Source organism: Gobio gobio (assembly GCF_949357685.1).
Source record: "Gobio gobio genome assembly, chromosome: 18".
Classification (NCBI taxonomy): Eukaryota; Metazoa; Chordata; class Actinopteri; order Cypriniformes; family Gobionidae; genus Gobio; species Gobio gobio.
The window spans coordinates 37,308,910-37,330,236 of NC_137111.1; the positions used below are offsets into that span (position 1 = coordinate 37,308,910).

At 38.0% G+C, this 21,327-nt stretch overlaps 1 protein-coding gene across 3 annotated transcripts in view; it reads right to left on the bottom strand.

Moving 5' to 3' along the window:
• gfra4a (GDNF family receptor alpha 4a) overlaps positions 1-21,327 on the bottom strand; it is a 145,321-nt gene that overhangs the window by 22,338 nt on the left and 101,656 nt on the right. For all 3 annotated transcript variants that reach the window (XM_079842384.1, XM_079842385.1, XM_079842383.1), the window contains exons 2-5: positions 8,972-9,250; positions 8,614-8,694; positions 1,857-2,202; positions 162-271 (exon numbers count right to left, since the gene is read on the bottom strand). In XM_079842384.1, coding sequence (XP_079698510.1) covers positions 162-271; positions 1,857-2,202; positions 8,614-8,694; positions 8,972-9,250 — 816 coding nt within the window. The remainder of the gene's footprint in view (positions 1-161; positions 272-1,856; positions 2,203-8,613; positions 8,695-8,971; positions 9,251-21,327) is intronic.

Genomic DNA, 21,327 nt, shown 5'->3' on the forward strand with positions numbered 1-21,327 from the left:
AGTAAACCCCCAAGAGCATGTGTGTATCACAGTGGTCTTCCCTTCCCATAATTCCACCTGACAGTGCAGAAGCGAAGCTTGATAAGATTGCCCATAATTCTAATCTATCCGACTGGTGTATGTGATAAACCAGGTCGGACTATGTTGCCTAGATTTCTCACCTATCAGGCCGGTGTATGCAATAAGGCAGGCTCCGTAATTTTCTTGCTGGCAGCCGCTGGCAGTAAGCTCGGAGGGTTGGCAGTCGTGCTGGAACTGAGCCCAGCGAGACCTGTGGGAACCACAACAGCACATCTATCATCAAGCCAGTCAGCAAATCCTCAGAAACACACATTCCGACAAACACTTTCCTCTATGCTACACGCTATACACGTAGGTGGGGCTACATGCCCTGTTTTGTCCTCTTCTGTTCTGTTTAGAAAGCTTTCCACCAACACTCTCTGCTCCATCCTCAGTCTTTTTCGCTCTCTTTTTCAATTCCCCCCTACATATACACAGTCCTGATCCATTTGTTTTGCTCTCATTTTAATCAGAGACATGACTGCAATTCAGAGTTCTGGAGAACTGCCAGATATCTAACCGACTGAAAGAGTGGCAGGACCGGCCGGGACTATTTACATGCAGGTCACATTCTGCCAGTCCTCTGGTCACCAATCAATCATTTAACCAGGTCAGTCTCAGAGGAATTACACACATTCCCTGCTGATTTCTTATGCTAACTGGCTGTTGTGGCCATAAGTGATCTCATCTTGTGTAATGTGTTGTGTCAGCAGAGTGCTTGCTTGGCGTATGAAGCGTGATGGCAGAGACCGATGAAGGCCTTTGTGTTTGTGATGTGAAAAGAGGAGGCTCAAATATGACCAAACTCAGCTCCATTGAGAGCCTTGCAGAGTGATTGCAGCTCTCAGACTTCTCAATGTTGTTTGCTGAATCTACATCTATCTCTCCGTTTGTCCATAGTGAACAGATAAAGTAACAGAATAAAAACTCCCTATACTTTTAGTACAGTGTTTATGATGTACAGTTTTACAAGCTTGATTTTGTGTATTGTGTTTTAAAATCAGCACTGCCACAAGGGGTGCTGTAGCATACATTTATTCTATGGCCTGTTTTCCCATATACACTAGCATTCAGAAGTCAGTAAGATTTAAAAAACATTTTTTTTTTTTTTAAAGAAATTAATATTTTTATTCAGCAAGGGTACATTAAATATTTCAAATACCGTAAATGTTGTAAACGTTAATAATCAAAGAATCCTGAAAATGTTTTCACAGTTTCCACAAAATATTAAGCCGCATGATTAGCAGCAAATCAACATATGAAAATGATTTCTGAAGGATCATGTGACACTGAGGACTGGAGTAATGACGCTGAAAATTCAGCTTTGCCATCACAGGAATAAATAACATTTTAAAATGTATTCAAGTCAAAAATATTTTGAATTATAAAAATATTTCCTGATATTTTGGGTGTATTTTACTCTATTTTTGATCAAAATAAATGCAGCTTTTGGTGAGTTCTTTCACAAACCTTAAAAATCGAATTGAGCCCAAACTTTTGAATGGAATTGTATTCGTCAGCAGTTTGTAGAGCGTTTTGCAAGTTGTTGAGTTTATTAGCTTGCTATCAGAATAACAACACATCCATTTTAATGGTACAGACATTTGAATAGATGAATATGAACATTAAGAGCTTTTCTCAGCAGTATTTTATGAAAATAAAGGAATATATTACCAAATATTTGCAAGAAGTGTTGTAAATGGGTTTATTATTGAAATTCAAGCTGAATAACCCTAATTTGGTACGGTTTAGAACCATTTTTCTTAAAAGTGTGGTTGTTTATACACAATACTCACTTGCACACATAGTCGGCCTCACAAACTCGAAGCTGGACCAGGCAATTGGGCTTTTCCCTTTCTTCATACGAGCACGCAGGCACAATTGTCTGGCGTCGACGCTCTGCGCATGCAGTGTCGGAGCACGGACAGAAGAGCAGCTCGTGCGTGTAGTCGGGTGGCACACGGTCGAAGAACTTTCTCAGGGCTTTGCTGCAGCGCGCACGGTTACAGGGCCCGGCCAGCGCTGATGGGGCGATGCATGCTGACACGTACTCTGTCCGTAGCTTCTGACACGTCTCATCAACGTTACAGGCCTTGGCGGCGTCCAAACAACGGTTCACTGTTGTCATGCCCACCTCAGACTCTAAAAGGAAAGAGAGAGAATGGTATAAGTATGTGTTAGTTAGACTTGCCTATATTGGAGTACAAACAATAAGGTACTTGGAGTGGCTGCAGCCATACAGTCGCTGTCCAGTGCTGAAGCCAGTACTCAAGATATCACAGGATACCAAACCACAATTGCAAAAAGTGGCATTACCTATCAGCGTTTTTTTTTTTTTTTACAGATTTTTACAGAAACACGTTTTTGGTAACACTTAACAATAAGGTCTCATTTGTTAACATTGGTTAATGTATTAACTAACATGAACAATGCATTTATATCTGCATTTATTAATCTTTGTTAAAGGGATAGTTCACCCAAAAACTTTTATTTTGTCCTCATTTACTCACCCTCAAGTTGTTCCAAACCCGTATGAGTTTCCTTCCTCTGTTGAACACAAAAGATGATATTTTGAAGAATGTCGGAAACCAAACAGTTGATGGACCCCATTGAATTCCATTATAAGAAAAAAAAATACTATGGAAGTCAATGGGGTCCATCAACTGTTTGGTTCTTCAAAATATCTTCTTTTGTGTTCAACAGAGGAAGGAAACTCATACGGGTTTGGAACAACTTGAAGGTGAATAAATTAATTTTCATTTTTAGGTCAACTATCCCTTTAATATTAGTTCATTGTAAAGTTCATTGTTTGTTCATATTAGTTCACAGTGTATTAAATAACATTAACAAATACAACTTTTGATTTTAATAATATATTAGTAAATGTTGAAATTAACACTAAGCAAAGTTATGTCCAAAAGACGTCTATTCAACGTCTTTGTCACTAGAGGCGTACATTGAAAAGACGTCCACTGAGGAGCCAGAGTGAACGTTTTTATGACGTCTGTTTTTGACGTGTTCTGCACGTCCGATATAGACGTTCATGGAACCTCAAGGTTAAAAACTAGTTCAAATGTGGTCATTGTGGACATATTTTCCATTTGTAATTGCAAAGCAACTCACAGACAGTGTGTGTTTGTCCAGAAATCATGACAATAAAAGAAACTTAGCTCACACCATTAGACACTTTAGACAACTTAGCATCTGTAATTCACACATCTTTGGATCGTGAGAGAATCGTGGGATTCAATCCAGGATCTTCTTGCTGTGAGGAGACAGTGTTTCCCACTGAGACACTGGTGCTGCCCTTAATCACAGACATAAGAGACACTTGGACTATTTCAAAGTGTCAATCAAGCATGAGTTTTGTACTATGAAGCCACCCATCATGCATTGCAGCATGAAGCTTTTTTTGTTTTGATTGTCACTGTTGCTTAAAACATTGTGTGCACATTTTGTTTTATCATCCTTCAGGATAAATTATAATTTTAATGCTATTGGTGCCAATTCTGCAGCTTCACAAGGTTATAGTTGCTATAAACAAATGACTATTGTGCCAAACAAGAACACAAAACTTAAAACACAACATCAGATGATCACTTTCTGATGATTTAGTTATCATCAGCAAGGAGCTGACAATACTTGATGTCACTTTATCTTTGCTTTCTCCGCCACAACTATTGTGTTTCACAAACACAGTTACAGCAGCCAAAGAAAAGCTAACATAAATACGGGGACCAAGAGCCCAACTAAAGCAAACGCTTCCCACCACAATGGTGACTTCAAATTAAACATCAACATCTAAACCTCTGTTAATTCTCAATAAGAGCTTCTGTAGACGTCTGACAGAAATAGTCAAAGTGTCTCTTATGTCTGTGATTAATGGCAGCACCAGTGTCTCAGTGGGAAACACTGTCTCCTCACAATAAAAGAAGATCCTGGATTGAATCCCATGATTGTCTCACGATCCAAAGATGTGTGAATTATAGATGCTTAATTGTCTAAAGTGTCTAAAGGTGTGAGCTAAGTTTCTTTTATTTTCATGATTTCTGGACAAACACACGCTGTCTGTGAGTTGCTTTGCAATTACAAATGGAAAATATAGCTGCAAGCAGCAATACCAGGGCCAAGCGCAACATAAGCAAACAAAGAAGCTAGCAGCAGACCAACTGAAAAAATGAGTCAAGACATTTGAAGCAAAAATGTTAAAACCCCACATTAAAACATTAAGCCAATTTCATATTTTGTTTAATTATAGCGCCACCAAGAGGCACAATCCTACAATTTTTTGAATGTGTCTTCGGAGTGAGCCCATACATGTGTGTGTGTCAATTTTTGGTGAAAATATAAGAGTTATAGACATTTATATGAAAAAACACGTAAAAAATGACTGACACCTGACTTTGATTGGATTTTACTACCCCTTACTATCAATATTTTGCCATTTGAATATTAACATTTAACTATCGACCTATGTTTCCGAACTTTTGACGCTGGTTTCGTCTCGATCGGACTAGCGGTTTCGAAGATATCAACTAACGTTTTATAAGAGCTAAATTACAACGCTGCACAAACCATAGGCCGAAACCTGGCAAGTCTGGTATCGTTGGACTCGGCAAGACAAAAAAAGTTACTCCCATGAAAAAAAAGTCAACCACACCCAAAGTTATAAGCGTTTGAAAAAATTAATTCTCCACTAGGTGGCACTGTTTTGAAACTTCTCAGGCTCCTTCAGGCCATTGTGGTGATGACCCAAACCCAGTTTGGTAACAATCTGTTCATGCGTTCATAAAATACAGCATTTTAGCCCATAATTCAAAATGTCCGACAGCCAAAATGGTCGATATGGTAAAATTGGATATCAGACGATTTGGCATATCGTCCTGAATCTAACGAGACCACATTTTGGACAAACGGTTCAGAAGTTATAAGCAAAAATAGCAATTTTTCGTATCTCCAGACCAGTAGGTGGTGCTGTGCCGAAACGCTGCATATTACCTCAGGTCATGCTTGTGATGACAGGTACCAAATTTGGTTTGAATACGATAAAGCGTTGCGGAGATATAGCCTTAAGTGTATTTTTGCAAACGCTACGTAAAATTTGTTCGCGTGTTAATCAAAAACGGTTTGACGAATCAACTTGAATTCCAAAAAATGTTTTCAGCAATGTCTGAAGATGATCTGGTTAAATTTTTTTGCAAATTGGAGCTACGGCCTAGGAGGAGTTTGCAAAAGTAGTTTTTTCGGTTATTAAAAATGGATGGAAAATTCAGTTTTTTTGGAAAAAAGTAAGCAAACCTAACCATCAGTGGGGCATAAGCAAATCATATAAAAATTTAATTGAATGAATACGTATTTGTCACATATTTGTCAAAACAAAAAAATTTACAAATCTGCACAAGTGTTGAATGCACTTACAAAAGCCTTCCCATTTTATAATTTTGCTCCCTTCTTTTATGTCCTTTCTTTCTTTTTTCATATTCAAGAGATTGCGCTCACAATCTGTTGGAAACATACAAATGAGATTGTACAAATTTGTATGCATTGGCCACAAATTTGTCTAAACATAAAATAGTTATGAATCGGCATGAGAGTGTGTTGAATGCACTTACACAAAAGCCCTCCAATTTAATAACTAATGCCATCTAGTGTATCGACTAATCAATGGGCCAGGGATAGATATACATATTGTTCCAGACGCTGTGAATTTTCGTGATGGCCTTGTCCAGCTGTCAGGGCGAGCATGAGTTTGAGGGGCGCGCTTGCTCACTGTTCTAATGAGGGTTGAGGTTCACACAGAATGTCTCTTTCTCTCATGTTCTAATGAAGGTTTGAGATGGTCTGCTCAAAGTGGATGTGAGTCTGTGTGGCCCGTGTGCTGCTAATGAATAGAGCATGAGTGCGAATGAAAGTTGAATGAGTCTGGTCTCTATCACAGAGCAGGTCCCAGCTGAGACTGGCTGCTCCTGCTGCTTCATTTTTCATATCAGACTAATGTGGGCCGCAGAGAGCCTGCCAGCATTACACTCGCTTTATCTCTCTCTCTCTCTCTCTCTCTCTCCCTCTCTCCCATGAGCCATGAAGTTTTTTAGCCAATGCCCTCTTCATTGTCATCTTTTCTTCATCTTCACCTCTATATCTCTTAGCAAGCCCTATTTATTAGCCATCCATCCAACCATCCCGTGGTGTTTCTTTGCTTCTGTCCTTCAGTTTTTGTTTCCACCCGTTTCTTAGCTTCCTTTCTTTGTTTCATTTCTTTCTTTGCTTCAGTCATTTTTCTGTGCGAGTCATTCCTTCCTTCCTGCCTTCTGCTTCCTTCATTTCTTTGCATCTATCCTTTTTCTTAATTCCTTTGCTTCCTTCTTCTCCTTTTATTTCCTCCTCTTTTCCCTACACTTTTTATTTCCATCAATCTGTTGTTTCTTTTTTCCTTCCTTCCTTTCTTTGATTGTTCTCTTTGCTTGCTTGCTTTTCCTTTGCCTCATTGATTCTGTCCTTTCATTGCTTGCTTCCTTTTCTGTCTTTGCTTCCTTACCTCATTCCTTGCTTTGCATTCTTCTTTCCTTCCTTTATTTTTCTCTCTTCCTTCTTTCCTTCCTTATTTTCCTACTTATTTCCTTCCATCCCTCCCATTGCTTCTTGTGTTCCTTCCATCCTTCCTTTCTTTCATCATTTACTTCCTTCCTTCCTTTGCTTCGTTCCTCCCTGTTTCCATGCTTCCTTGCTTACTTTCATTTCATTTCTAAGCTGGCTTCTTTCCTTTCTTTGCTTGAATCCTTCCTTCATTCACTTGCATCCGTCCGTCCTTCCTTCCTTTCTTTCATCCTTCACTTTCTTTCTTTGTTCCCTTGCTTGTCTCCTTTGTTTGCTTGCTTGCTTCCTTTCTTTTTTCTTTCCTTTACTTCCCGTCTTTCTTTGCTGGCTTCTTTTATTTTTCTCTCTTCCTTCTTTCCTTTTTTATTTTCCTACTTTCTACTTTCCTTCCATCCATCCATCCCTCCCACCTTCCTTCCTTTCATTGCTTCTTTTGTTGCTTTCATCCTTCTTTCCTTTCACCTTTTGCTTCACTCCTTTCTTTATTCAATTCCTTTGCTTCCTGTCTTTCTTTGCTGGCTTCCTTCCTTTCTTTGCTTGCATGCATCCTTCATTTTTATTTCTCCCTTTCTTATTTCCCTACTTTTCACCTTCTTTATTTCCATCCTCCATCCTTTTGTGCAGCTTTATTTATTTATTTTATTATTTTTTTCCTTCCGTCCTTCCTTCTTTTCTTTCTTTCATATTCAAGAGATTCTGCTCAATCTGTTTTGGCGAGATTACTTTCTCATCCATCATTAAAGGATTTTGCGAGCCTGTGATCAATACTGAGCCAATATTCTGCACTCATTACATAGCTGTATACACAGATTTTAGATGTAAGTACATCAGAGTTTGCTGGGACCAATCAAACTATTATTACAGGCTTTAAACTTCACACACTTGCACTTACACTCACAAGTGTGTATGTACAACGAAAGATGTATGTTTCAAAGCTAATATAATATATTCAGTAAAGTACATCGAAAGCCTCATGCCACATGAGTGCGATAATAAGTAATAGAGATAATAAAGACAAAAACAAACAACAAATAGAATGACAAAAGTGGCCCTTTTAATTTGAGACCGTATTACTGGCAAAACAGCCTGTTACAAGATCATTATAATGTTAATTTCTCACATTTTTAACAGTTTCTATGTTTTTATTATTATGTCTATGTGTCTATCTCTCCCCCCTCTCTCTACCCTCCTCTTTCTAATTTCCACATTTTTGTTTGATCTTTGTTGTCTCAAGCCAGCTTGTTAAACGCTCTCTGTGTTTGAGAGTTGAGAGCAGCCATCATTAAAAGTCATGCATGAATGACCGACATTACTTCCATTACTTTGAGGAAATCGTTCCCTGTCCTATCCCCGAGAGTTTAAATGTTATTTTATGTGCGTCTGCTTGGACTCAAGTGTGTCTATGAGTGTGTGCGCACACAAGAGAGATGATGAGTAAATGGATCATTATGTGCTGCCCTCGGGGTCCATAAAATTCAGCTCATGCCTGAAGCACCCCATAAACTGAGGCTGACAAACTGACAGTTTCAGTCATGTGGCTCCTCCAAAAATAAGTTTCTAAACTTGGTATGCGGCTATTTTGAGGGAGCGTAATGAGATGGGATAGAGAGATGAGAAAGTAATGAGTGAAAAGCCTTGATTAAGTCCGATCTGACAATCTTTGACCCACAACGAAATGTTTATTCTGCTCTTGACAGGTCCCTAATGCATGCCTCGTTTTGTAGGAAACCGTTATCGTCAACAGCCCCAATGAACTCTAGCTACAGTATGTTATATCCAAGTACATTAAACAAAGTGCTCATGTTTTGCTGTTGTAAGCTATTAAGCTCTGCCCTATTAATAACTCTTCACTGCTAATGCTTGGCATAGAAGTGACAAAACACATCGTGATCAGTTCCAAATATCAGTTCCAACATCATAGTACATAATCAACATAGTGTGTCTGTGCAAATCACTGACCTGCAGCAATGGAGGCCAGGCGAACATAATCAAAGCCCCGCTCAACAGGCTCATAGGGGTAATTCTCCACCAAGCTCAGCCCTGTAAACACACACACAAACAGGGTTTCGTGGCTATGGTAACAGAGTATTTTGTGTCTGTGAATTAATGAGTGTCACAGGTAAAAGTTCAGTTTGAAGTAATGCTTCTATAATGCTAAACTGGTTAGCATATTAAAACGCAGTGTCTAATTAGCATCCATTGAAGTGGTTCCCGGGGACCGTGTGGGTGTGTGGGCATTAGAACTTGTAATTGCATCACTCTGCAAGCGGGTGCTTTGTATGTGACAAAGAAAAAGTATGAAAATGGATTCACTCACCGTGCAGTATGGACTGCTTGAGACTCCAGTAGATGCTAAGACAGTTCTTCTCTCTCTTCATCCCCCGTTTGCACTGGCATCGGTGCAGGGGGCTGGACAGCAGGGCCGTCACTGCATTCTCACAGTGGTTGCGCGCCCCCGGACCCAGCTTCACGCTTCCGCCGCCTGCGACGCACTGCCGCAGCGTTCTCAAGCGCGGGCTGCATGCCTCGTCGCTGGAGCACGAATCTCCCGCGGTCAGACAGTCCCACCGGCCCCCGAACACCAGCCGCGGCACCCCTGCACACAGAGCACATAGATTTGTCCGTAACACTTTACAATAAGGCCCCACTAGTTAACATTAGTTCATACATTAACTAACAATGAGCATTACACTTTTACAGTAATTATTAAGTAATGGATAATGTACATCCAGCTGGTTGTTATTGCAAATTAAACCCCAATTGTGTGTACAAGGCTACTTACCACATAAGTAAATAATTAGACACAAAATACTGTTTTGAGTTGAAATATTTTGTTAGCTCATTAAACGGTTCGTTTTAGCTTCTTGTTATGAGCAAAAACAGCAAATATTGCAAGCAGCTTAGACGAACAGACAAGTTCAAACAAGACGGACATTTAAAGGATAATGTAACGTTAGACCCATCACTTTTTACACAGCCTTTAATCTCCAAATAAATACGGGAACATGAAATATTGATTTTAGAAAAAATCTTTATTTCATAATCTATTACAGTGTAGGCCTATAAAGCAATCGTTCAAGCAACAAGGTGAACACTTCAACAATATTACAATAGGCCTACTAGTCCTCCGGTTTCATTTTACAGTAAATTCAGTCAATGCACCAGCTGTGTTTGAATGAAACGAAATGAAATAAGCACCGGACTCAATGTATACCAGGATGAACGCTCATTATGAAAGGCATTATCGGGGAATAACTGACCTCAAATATTGTGACTGACCAATCAGAATCCAGAATTCCAGAGAGCCATTAAATAATCTTTGTTTATAGGCTACTACTAAATAAGAATAGGCATACAACTGTTCATTATTAGTTCATGTTAGCTAAGGTCCATTAAATAATATTAACAAATTAGTAAAAAAAATTAATTGTTAGTTTATTACCTAATGTAGTAAAGATGAAACCTTTTTGTAAAATGTTACTCTGATTTGTCATTCATGACAAACCATGTTATAATATACAACATTTATTGCTGTAAACAAATAGCAATATTAGGACTCCTGCATGTGGGCGACCAAGTGACTTATTTAAATGCATGTCAACCTCATCCACTTTCTCTGCCTTTTCACAGCTACGCTACTTGTTTTCAAAGGGTCACCAAGCAGAAAAGTGTGAAGGACTGAATGACAAACAACCTGAGTACCAGAGTTGTTCATCAAAAGACAATTTCATCCTTCCCCGAAAATTACCTGTATAATCATATGCGACAAAGCAAAACTAAACTGTGCCCTTCTTTGATTGTAAAAATATGAGAAGAGCCCCCATTCTAACCAGAAGTTAATGGTGGAGAATAATTCTGAGAGTCTGATTTCCCATCATGCACTGCGGTTTTATCTCAAGGGCAATAATTGCATCTCACACATCTGTTTAGCTGAAACCCATGTCAATAACTTCAGCAGGTAAAAATGATTTTCAACAGCTGTGAGCTATGAATTTCCCAATACAATGCACGTACTACCTCATAGTCTAGCTTGTTTAGTGTGTGTGTGATATATGCAGTAAATAACATCTATTGCTTACATAATGAGATCTTAAATATCATGATATCTGCACTGTTTAAAGAAGCTGAATGCTTATTGAGAGCAGTTTCAGCCTCAGACGGCCCACCCACGGAGTGCCCACCATCCCTGCCCTGACCTATCCGATTAAAATAGCGCACAAAACTGGCAAGCATATCTGAAAAGTTTAGGTTTGGGTTTTTCCACTCCGGTCTGTGATTGAACCTGCCCCAGGAGCTGCTGATACAGTTCTCAGCCGTCTTTGAGCCTGTTCTGTGTACCTCCGTAACTATCTGGTTTGGTTCAGCTACCAAATCGGACAGAAGGAAAGTGCAATAGACAGTCAGGACTGCTGAGAAGATTATTGGTGCTCCACTGCCCACCCTCCAAGACCTGTACATCTCCACAGTGAGGAAACAGGCAGGAGAAATCACAGGCCGCTGCCTGGTTGAACCCTTGCTACAGAGAGCTGAGCTCTAGAACATCCAGGCACAAGTTTTTCCCCTCAGGCCATCTACCTCATGAACAATTAAAACTGCCTCATGGGTCTCCACACAGTGCAATATTGCTATTGGACAATCTTAAGTGTGATGTGTCAATTCAACTTTATTCAACAATATTTATTTAACTACATGTACATTTTCTATACACTCTAAAAAAAAAAAAGGTTCTATATTGCACCAAAAATGGTTCTTGGCTCGTAACCATAGGGGAACCTTTTTTAGTGCTATATAGCACCAATTTTGGTGCTTCAGTGGTTCTTCAGCGGTTCTTCAGAGGTTCTTCACCGGTTCTTCACCGGTTCTTTGACTAAGGTGCTATATAGCACCTCTGAAGAACCGCTGAAGAACCACTGAAGCACCAAAATTGGTGCTATATAGCACTAAAAAAGGTTCCCCTATGATTACAAGCCTTTTTTTTAGAGTGTACCTGTACACCCTTGTGAAAAAGAAGTACAATTTAGCATAGGGCCTACTAAGAATACTAATTATGGAAATTATATGCAATGTTTTCAGACACTCAAATGCAATTGAATGAAAATGTATTATAGTTCTGCTCCAATCGCAATCAAACACCCCTAGTTTACATTTATAATAAACTCAAGTAGCAGAATGTTAGTGTGCTTTTTGAACCAATCAAGTAGGACTTAAGTACTTCATGTCATTTCATAATTACTTCTATTGTCTTTGAAATATGGTGAGAAATAAAGTGTACTGCCGAATGTAGTGAAAAGCATTTATGATTTAAAAATCATACCTTGTATGTCATGCATTTAAATATATCTGTAATTACACTTTTTTTTAAATTAAGCTGCACTTTAGACTCTAATCCCCGGTTTTACAGACAAACCTTAAAACCTAGTCCTAGACTAAAATGCTTGTTTGAGCCGTTTTATCTGAAAGCAACTTGCACTGACATATCTTAAAATATGTCAGTGCCATTGTTTTGTCTTAAGATGCCCATCTGTAATGTTTTTTTCAAAGGCATGTTTATGTTAAGATACTTAAAATTCCTAATTGAACTAAGGCCAACTGCTGGCTTAATCTAAACCTTGTCTGTGGTACTTTCATGAAACCGGGTCTTAATGTAATAGAATAACACACACACACACACACACACACACGATACAGCACTAGCCTCGAGTACCTTATCACTCAACTTATCAATCGAAGACTTTGTTTATAGGAAGACAGTGCACTCATGAATGGGAGAAAGTGCAACACCCAATATGATGAATAAGCCCCGCCTTCTAAATGAAAGAGCCAATCGTTGATTAGTAAAGTCATCACGTCACTGCAGCTGCCATTAGAAGCTCCGGTTTCTATAGAAACAGGCAGTGTTCTGTGACGCGCTCAGGACTGCGTATTAGCTTTGTACAGGCTGAGAAAAGCAGTTTGTGTCAAGATTCGAGTATTTCATTGGTGATTTCGAATATGAAATGTAATCGTAAGTTTGGCAAACATTAATGTTTCCCCATTCAAAGAGATAGGAGCTGCACTTGCATGCCAGAGATGCGTTTCAAAGATGGCCGCAGAGTGAAATGACTTGTCTTAAAGGGACTTTGGTATCAATGCAACTTTCATGAAGTAAAATGACTAAAAGCCTACCTTCCGCTGGAAAAAATAGTCCCTGACCGTGAACAGAATTTACATTATTACGCCATTAGATGGTGGCAAAGACTGTCTTTATAAGTGAGTCGAAGCGAATACTTTTATATTGAAAGGACTGAAACTTGTTATGAACACGGGAACAAGACGCAACTGACAAATGCTTTGACTTGCGCTGTCAGTGTCAGGACACATTAACTGTTAAAAGTGTGTTAAGAAGCATTGTTATGAAAGTGGTCTTTTATTTCATTAATATTATCTGCGAGTACAGGTTTTTTTTCTTCAAAATATACTGAAGCACACTCCACTTTTTCACAAGGGCAAAGTTAGTCTTTTTCTGTCATATTCAGTATTTTTGTTTATACTCTCAAAATGTTTTACTTTTCATGTAGACTTTCATTGTGTAAAGTTTTATTGTGGTTGAAGCAAAGGAAAAAATTAAGCCTATGTGGGTATATTTTGGGTAGCCTTTATTCGATAAGTCTATAGCTCATTTTCATATTCAAATTCATTTTCAAAGAAACTTGTAATACAAAAAATGTTACTTTTAATGGATACTTTCATTGTATAAAGTCTAACTTTGATAGGAGTAAAGGAAAAAAATAGCCCCATTGGGGTCTATTGTTGTCTGGCCTTACTGGCACACATCTCGGATTGATGAGAATTTAACATATTTCCTCAACTAGGATTCTTAGGACTTTTAGTATGTTGTTCTGGACACCTCGTAGAAATGATCTAAGCTGAAAAAAATTATTTTACAATTAGTTCTATTTTTGGCTCCAAAATGAGTTACTTTGCCTGGACTATATTTACTTATTTTTTTAAAAGTTTTTCTGTTTCTGTCACCATGAGACAACATGAGACAAGAGACTTGGCATGATGAGAGACAAGACAACATGAGATGTGACAGGATAAGAAAAGACGAGATAGACGATCTGTGTGGGAACCTTGCACATCATCTAAGATAAATTCTTAAATGAAGCGAGTGTGTCACCACAAAGACAAATCTCATTGTGCCTAAAAAGAGACTAATCCAGTGTGCAAGATGAACCTGCTCAATGGATTATGCCATAATCAGATTATTTCCTTATGAAATAATGTGCGGGAATGGTTGAAGACTGACAAGCAGCCATTCTGAGAACCTTGCCGCAGTACAGCTGCTACATCAAAGCCGCGGTGCCCAAAGCAATTATGGGAAATCATCTAGTTTGTCACTCACATTGGTTCCAATACTTTACACCTCCCATCAGTGTGCTAAAATTAAACACCCACACACACTTCAACAGAAGAATACCTACATGGACACACAGATAAAAGACACAAATGCTGCCGTAGAGATGGAGTGAAGGCATTATCATCTGGTAATTAAGTTGATTAACTACAACAATAAAGGGTCTATACTCGTGTGTGCGTGAGGAAGTCTCTCTGCTAGAGGTTGAGAGGACAACCGGCGCTCTCAGATCTTGCCCCCATGGGTAAGAAACTCACAAAGCTCTCTCACACTTCCTCACAATTAGACCTGCATGGAGACCTTATCGGCACAGAGATGTGCTAATGGTGCATGCGAGCAAGAAAGAAAGAGAGAGAAAGCGAGCGCTGTCCCCCAGAGAGATAAAGATCTACAATCCTCAGAGATGCCATCACAGTGAACCTCGGTGTCACTCAGCATTTACTAGGCAGCGTACTGCCCTTATCCTAATACACTGATAGTGTGCTTACCTCTGTCACACAGTCTCTCATGTCCTATTGTGTGTCCCCCTTTATGTCCTCAATGTCCATAGGCAATCCTAAAGCCTATTTAAGAGGGCTTCAGACACACTGTTTTTAATCTAGCCCCCTTAAAAATCTGTCATTATGGGATTCGCTCAAAGCGGCGGTTGCAGTAAGCTATTTTAGGGTATTGCACTCGAAATCCTCCTCTCACCAAAAAAAACTTGTTCATTATACATTTATCTAGTCAGAGATAAACGAAGAACCATGTGACCAAATGTGTCCTGGTATATACTTATTGGTGTTGGCGTAGAAACCATTATAACTGACTCACCTACTTTTAGAAATTCCTACCTCGCTCACTTTGCTTGGCCGCAGCACACACACTTGCGCGCACATGCACAAGCACACAAAAAGAGTAGTACTTACTTTCAGAAAATCTATAAAAAATATTGGGCAAATGTTACATCACTCAATTAATATTCATGAGCCAGGCTGATATGGCATGTGATGTGTCCCTCTCCACTTCTGTTTTCAGCTTTTTCCTATGACCCTTTATGCATTGATATCAATGTACTGATGATCAGCAGTGATTTTATTGGATTTATTTTAAAAATCAATTCAATTTTGAACCTGCAACCTCTCATGTTTCTGTGTTTCTAGACAAACTTACACTGAAAAAAAACTATTTCTTGCTCATTTTGTATTCGTGTCTGGTTTTCCAGTACAAATATATAAGCATTCTTAAATCAAGATGCATTTACTTGAAAAGTAAATATAATCATTGATTGAAAATAAACTCAAATTAAGTTTATGCTTTAAAAAAATAATATTTTCCATTTGAATTAACCCCCTTGAGTCAGCGGTCGCGACTCACTTTTTTTCTTATCAGTGCCAAAGAGACTCAAGTAACTCTGTTGTTTTTTATCATTCAGGCAAGTGTTATACATCATTATAATCTGTTAAGTTTCCATTTTTTTGTGTACAGTCACAATGAAAACAAATTGTTGTGCTTTTTGCAAAATAAAGAAAACAAACATGATGCGCGATCTGCAGCCTCTCTGTAAATGATGTCTAATCTGATTCTCTTCAGAAAATGACCTGTAGCTTAGTGAAAACGTATCACACAAACATGAGACATATGTCTAAAGAAACGTTTAAACGTCAGGTTTTAAATAATGTAAACCAAATCAAAAACAAATATTCTGTGTTAATCTAATCTGTTTGAAAAGAGAAAGATGTCAGTCGTTCGCGAGCCTCTCCATTATCTGGTAATGCGACTACGCCCACGGAGCGCGCGCTATTTTGAGATTCAAATACTGACGATCCATGCGTCAACGCCCACACATCAACCCAAACAAACACATCAAGTGTAGTACTACACTTCAGCTACATCGTTTTGAGACGCTTTAAGGAATAATCCTGGAATAATTCTCAACGGATTCAGCAGCTGATTGTGGTAGGCCAAGTTTATTCTGTGAATATTAAACGCAAAAAAACCTTTTAAATATGAATCCTACTGCAACATAAGATGTCATAGACGCAAGACTGTTTAGACAAGATTTATTTGGCCTGTTTTCATTTTGTATAAATTGTAGCTTAATTGTAATCAATGTTTTTAATATAGTTGTTTCTTATTTAATAAGAAGCCAATATAACAATCGCCTTAGCGCTGGTGATCATGCATTGCACGCATGTCTCATAAATGAACTGAAGCCAAAATGATATTTGAGTATTGTGTGTATGATAGTTTACAAAATCAAATGATTCAGAAAATGTTTGCCATTGAAATGACTGGGAAAAAGTGTCCCAATCAACCTGGATTCACCCTACCTGAATTAAATTGTATTGCATTATGTTGTTTTAAATCCCAAATATTTTACTTATAACATTCATCATTACCAAATATTCAGTTATTTGTATTTACTGAATACTGAATTGTGTTCAGTGTCACAATATTACTGTTTTTTTGTTTTGTTTTTGTTTTAGACTTTTTTAAACATTTCTGATTGAAATCTTGTTTCTGGTTTTGGCAGATAATTTAGCTTGTTTTAAGCAAAAACTCTCTTCATTTTTATTTTTTCCCCCAGAAAATTGTACTTATCTAGTAAATTAATCTTGATTTAATGATGATGATTTTTCTTACACCACTGGCATTTTTCTTTTTTTAAACATAAACTTAAATTTAATTTAAATTAAAAAAAAAGGTACAAAAGCTGTCACTTGGGTGGCATCTTTTCAAACGGTATACTTTTGTTCCTTTTAGATACTAATAATTACACTTTAGGTACAAAATATGTACCTTTATGGTACCAATACACACCCTTTAGGTACAAAAGTGTGCCTTTTGAAAAGGTATTTATACCTTTGTTTCCGAGAGTCCTTCCCTTCTCTCTTCTTGATTAGTGATGGTATTTTTAAGCTAAACAAGGGGGATTTTGTTTGGCTGGTTATTGATTGGATAAAGAAATCAAATGAAATGTAGAGGAGCTCATAATGATGGAGAGAGCGGCGCAGATGAATGCTGATGATTCTCTGCTGTGCTCTGAGGAGCCTAAAGAAACTGCTGTCAGATCACATCTCGCAGCAGACCTCAGATGGATCAATCAAGGGTCTGGCCCTTAAATCCGAGTGACTCCCTATTGCATAGACTTGCCTGTGTAAATCCGGGAACACGCACTGAGGCTCTCTCTACAGTCCAGTTTGATTTCTCTCATTGTGACCGAGTTGCGTCAGTCGCACACAGGCTGTGTTCTTGTCATCGCATATATACTTAAAATTGTTTGATTGCAAATAATTTATCAACATCTGTGGACCAACAAGTGGAACGAGCAGATTTGCATGCTGACCTTATAAAACTAAAGTTGCATTTAATCAATTACTTTTAACAGGCACAAAATGGGGCAATTAACCCAACAAGGCCTACTGTATCTTATATGCAAATTTTTAAGGACTCTTTAATCAACAATCAAAACGTTCCTGAAAAACCTGTTGTAAACAATCTTCTTTTTTTTTAGCAAGTAAAACACCTTTTAGTACTGTAAAAATGTCTATCTTTAAATGGTGATACACATCTTTACTGATTTTTATAAATGAAATGTGAGAATAACTTTTATATTAGTAATATTTCCAGATGAACATTTACTACTTTGCGAGGCAACTTTGCATCATTTTGGGAAAAATTATGTTAAAATGTGAGTATAAATATGATACAACAGGCTTTTGAGGAAAGTTTGTTTGTTCATCACTCAGTTATCATTGTTTTGCATTATACGTTTTACCCTCAACTAAGAATTTTATGTCATCTTAATAAGGGATAGTGACAACTTATATTGTGTAATATTATATATAATTATATTTATATACATTTTATGTACAATTAGTAGTATGTTATATAGTAACAGACTACTAATTGTAGTTATGTAGTCTGATCTAGTTGACTTATGTTGAATATACGAATTTCATCTTACTTTTGGCCATATAAGCAGCATCTGCCCCAAATTGCATGTTTTTTTTTTTGTTGTTGCTCAGTTTGGGCTTCTGAATTGGGCTTTTTCCCCCTATGTTCTCCTATATCATGCTATATGAGCCATGAAAGCCTGATTTAGTAAAAATTACACAAAAAAATAAACATATGTACATCTAAAGGTCCATTAAATTAAAAAATATATATTTTTTATGACTATGACTTCAAATTTCAGCCTTTACAGGGTTAAAGCCACAATTTTAAAATTTTAAAATATCCAAAAACCACTACAACAATGTTATATATTTTGTTGACTTACACTATCCCAAAAGTTTCCAAGAATGTTTAAATCCAGAGAGATAACAAACACTGTGTCCGTCCGTGCGTCACCTTTCAATGACATCATACCGAGTTACCCTCGATTTCCAGTTTTATTTTGTAGAAACCATGGAAACGTTTTGTTTTTTTGGAGTTTTGTTACACAGGTGAGCAACTGTTTGGATACATTTATAAACAGAAAACAAATCTTTATAGCTCAACACAGTTAGTCTTACTGTTTAAATCTCGTTTTCTTGATTTACTGTGAGTGCCATGTTTTACCATGCCTAATATCGATCTAGCGCACTGCAGTGTGCAACAAGTGTCCATTAGTAGCCGCCGCAGAGCGAGCGCATTAAAACATAACTTTCAACACACTAAAATAATCTATCTAATATGATGAAACAGCGCTGTGTACACATACGGTAACCAGAAAAAGTGGAAGCGGTCATCTGTGGCATAATAAAAGCTCCTCAAAATCCAGGCGACCTCAAGCTATGCCTTTGTTTTGAATAAGTGACCTCTAGCTGCAAAAAATGACATATTGTGGCTTTAAGCACATGAATGCATCCAACCACTTGGGGACACCGAGCTTGTAGCCTGCATGGTTTGTGTGTATTATCTGAATTAAATAGCCAATTGTATTCAGGCTCGTGATAGAAAGAAGTGCAGATAATCGTCAAGTACGTTATTTTAGTTAACAAAAGATGAGTTTAAAAGATGCCAGGTAAGCAGCCTGACTGCACAAGGACTCTATTATTGAACCTCTGAAGAAAGACCCAGAAATAGGCTACCAGTGTAATAATGACAAGCAGGGTGAGTGAGGCCAACATTGCTGCACTGACGCCAAGGACTGGTAGTGTCCACCACGAAAGATCAGTCTCCAGTGACTTTACTGTTGATTAAACTACTACTATTGAGACATAGAAGAGGTAGGAGGATAATGTCTATCGAAGCAAGAAAGTTACTGAAGCAGCGTTGCAGATAATGCCAATATTGAGAGATTCAGTTTAAAAGAGCGGCAGCTCCATTTCCTAACAGGAGAGCTCATTATCGAGCCTCCGTCAGGGTCAGTGGTCTAGGTGGAGAGTGTCGCTCATTAACGAACGATTTACTCCGGAGTTGTTTGAAGAAAAAGCAGATAGAGTCAAGAGAGTGGCTTATGTACTTTTCCCATTATAAGAATGTGTTATTCGTCCTGTAAACTTTTTTCCCCTCAGAATCCTGAAGGTTGAAAGACAGTGGACGGAATGCTTTTATGCCCAGAGGCCAATAAACTCTTAATCCATCCATGAAGGCTGATCAGATCTTCAGGATGACCTGACAGTTGATTGAGACGAGAATTGACAGACAGAATGACAGCGCTGTTCTTTATACGGGAGAGCACTCATTGAAGGTCAGTCTTCACAAATCATGCATTCTGTGAAACACACAGAGGAATATTACAACATTTCACATGCTTGTGGGGCACTGACATATAAGAAATGGATATTCTTAGAGATGTAGTATTTGTATTCATTCATTTTGCATGTTGATTGACAAAGATCCCTTTCCTTCCTATGGAAGCGGGAGCCTATTCCAGGAGTTTTGAGGCAGGGAAACACCCTGGATTGATGGCCAGAAAATGTAACAAACTTGCTTCAATTCTTTTTTCTAAGAAATAATAATAAAAGATTATGCCAAACCACTTAAGGTTTTCAATTCAAGAATTTCCCTTTTCACTGAAAACACAGATTGTCTGATATTATTTGTGGTTTACTCAACAAAATTGTGCTTCTCTACTGAACTTGATTTATTTTGAAGAATGCAATTCTCTAAAATGTGCAATCTACTGGATTTAGTTATGTAGGGGGAATGTGAACCAATCAAGTACTCGAAAATGATTTTCACTGTTAGTTTAGATAGTTCAAAGTTCAGCTCCCAGAATGCACTTAGAGAGTAAAAATGTTAAAGCTGCAGTGTGTGAATTTTAGCGAATTTTAGGTTGTGAATTGCAATTGACCAGTGTGACGGATGTTGGCCGAGCCTCAGTCAGGTCAGTTTGTTTGTGTATATAATGGAATTTGTTTGCAGTAAGAAACTCACAACAACATCATTTTGGGTTTAATAGACTTTATTTAGGCTTTCGTTTGGAGTTAAGTGCGTACACTCTTTAACAAGTAGTTTAAGTTTATTCTTACCGTTTCTTGGTTTGTTTGTTTGTTGTGACTGTAAACGGTTGTCTTTCAAATTCCCTCTGCACGCAATTGGATAGCGCCATGAGCACCACAACCAGCCAGAGAAAAGAAGAAGGTGAAGCGGAGCTAACGTTAGTTGATAGACTTTCGCCGTAGCCGGTCGGCAAAACTCTGAACACATCATCTTTTCTTAAGAATGACTTCAGTGCCGTTCTTTGTTCTTTTCTCAAAGAAAGGCTTAACTCCAAGTCTTCCAGAGTCGCTAGCTGCCGCTAGGGTGCATCTAGATTTCTAGGCTAACACACTGGACCTTTAAAATGTGATATTTAGTGTTTTTGAGCAATGTAAAAGACTAGTGTTTAATGTGTAATTATGCTGGGATTCAGAGTATCAATTAGAATTGTTACCATTGTAGTGAAGAGTGGAGCTTGTTATTAGGCTGAGGACACAAAATTGATATTTACAGTGCTTTAAGCATGTAGCATGCTAATACTGTATGTGTTATTGCTTTCTCATGATGAAGCAATAGGACAGTCTTACATTGTTAATTGCATATTGTTTTTCTAGATCTCAATATTCCTTTATCACTCCCTGTTCTAGCTTGTACTATTCTAAATGATGCCTAGCATTATTACTAGCACTGTTTATTGCTTCTTTAAGATGAATCGCTTGTATTCCTCAAGTGTAAGTTGCATTTGATAAAAGCGCCTGCTAAATGAATAAATGTAAATGTTAAAATGTATCATTTAGAGATATGAAACACCAAAATAAATAAATCTATCAGGGAACCATATAAAATTACACTGAGACTCCTTAATTGGGTCATTTAAAAATAAC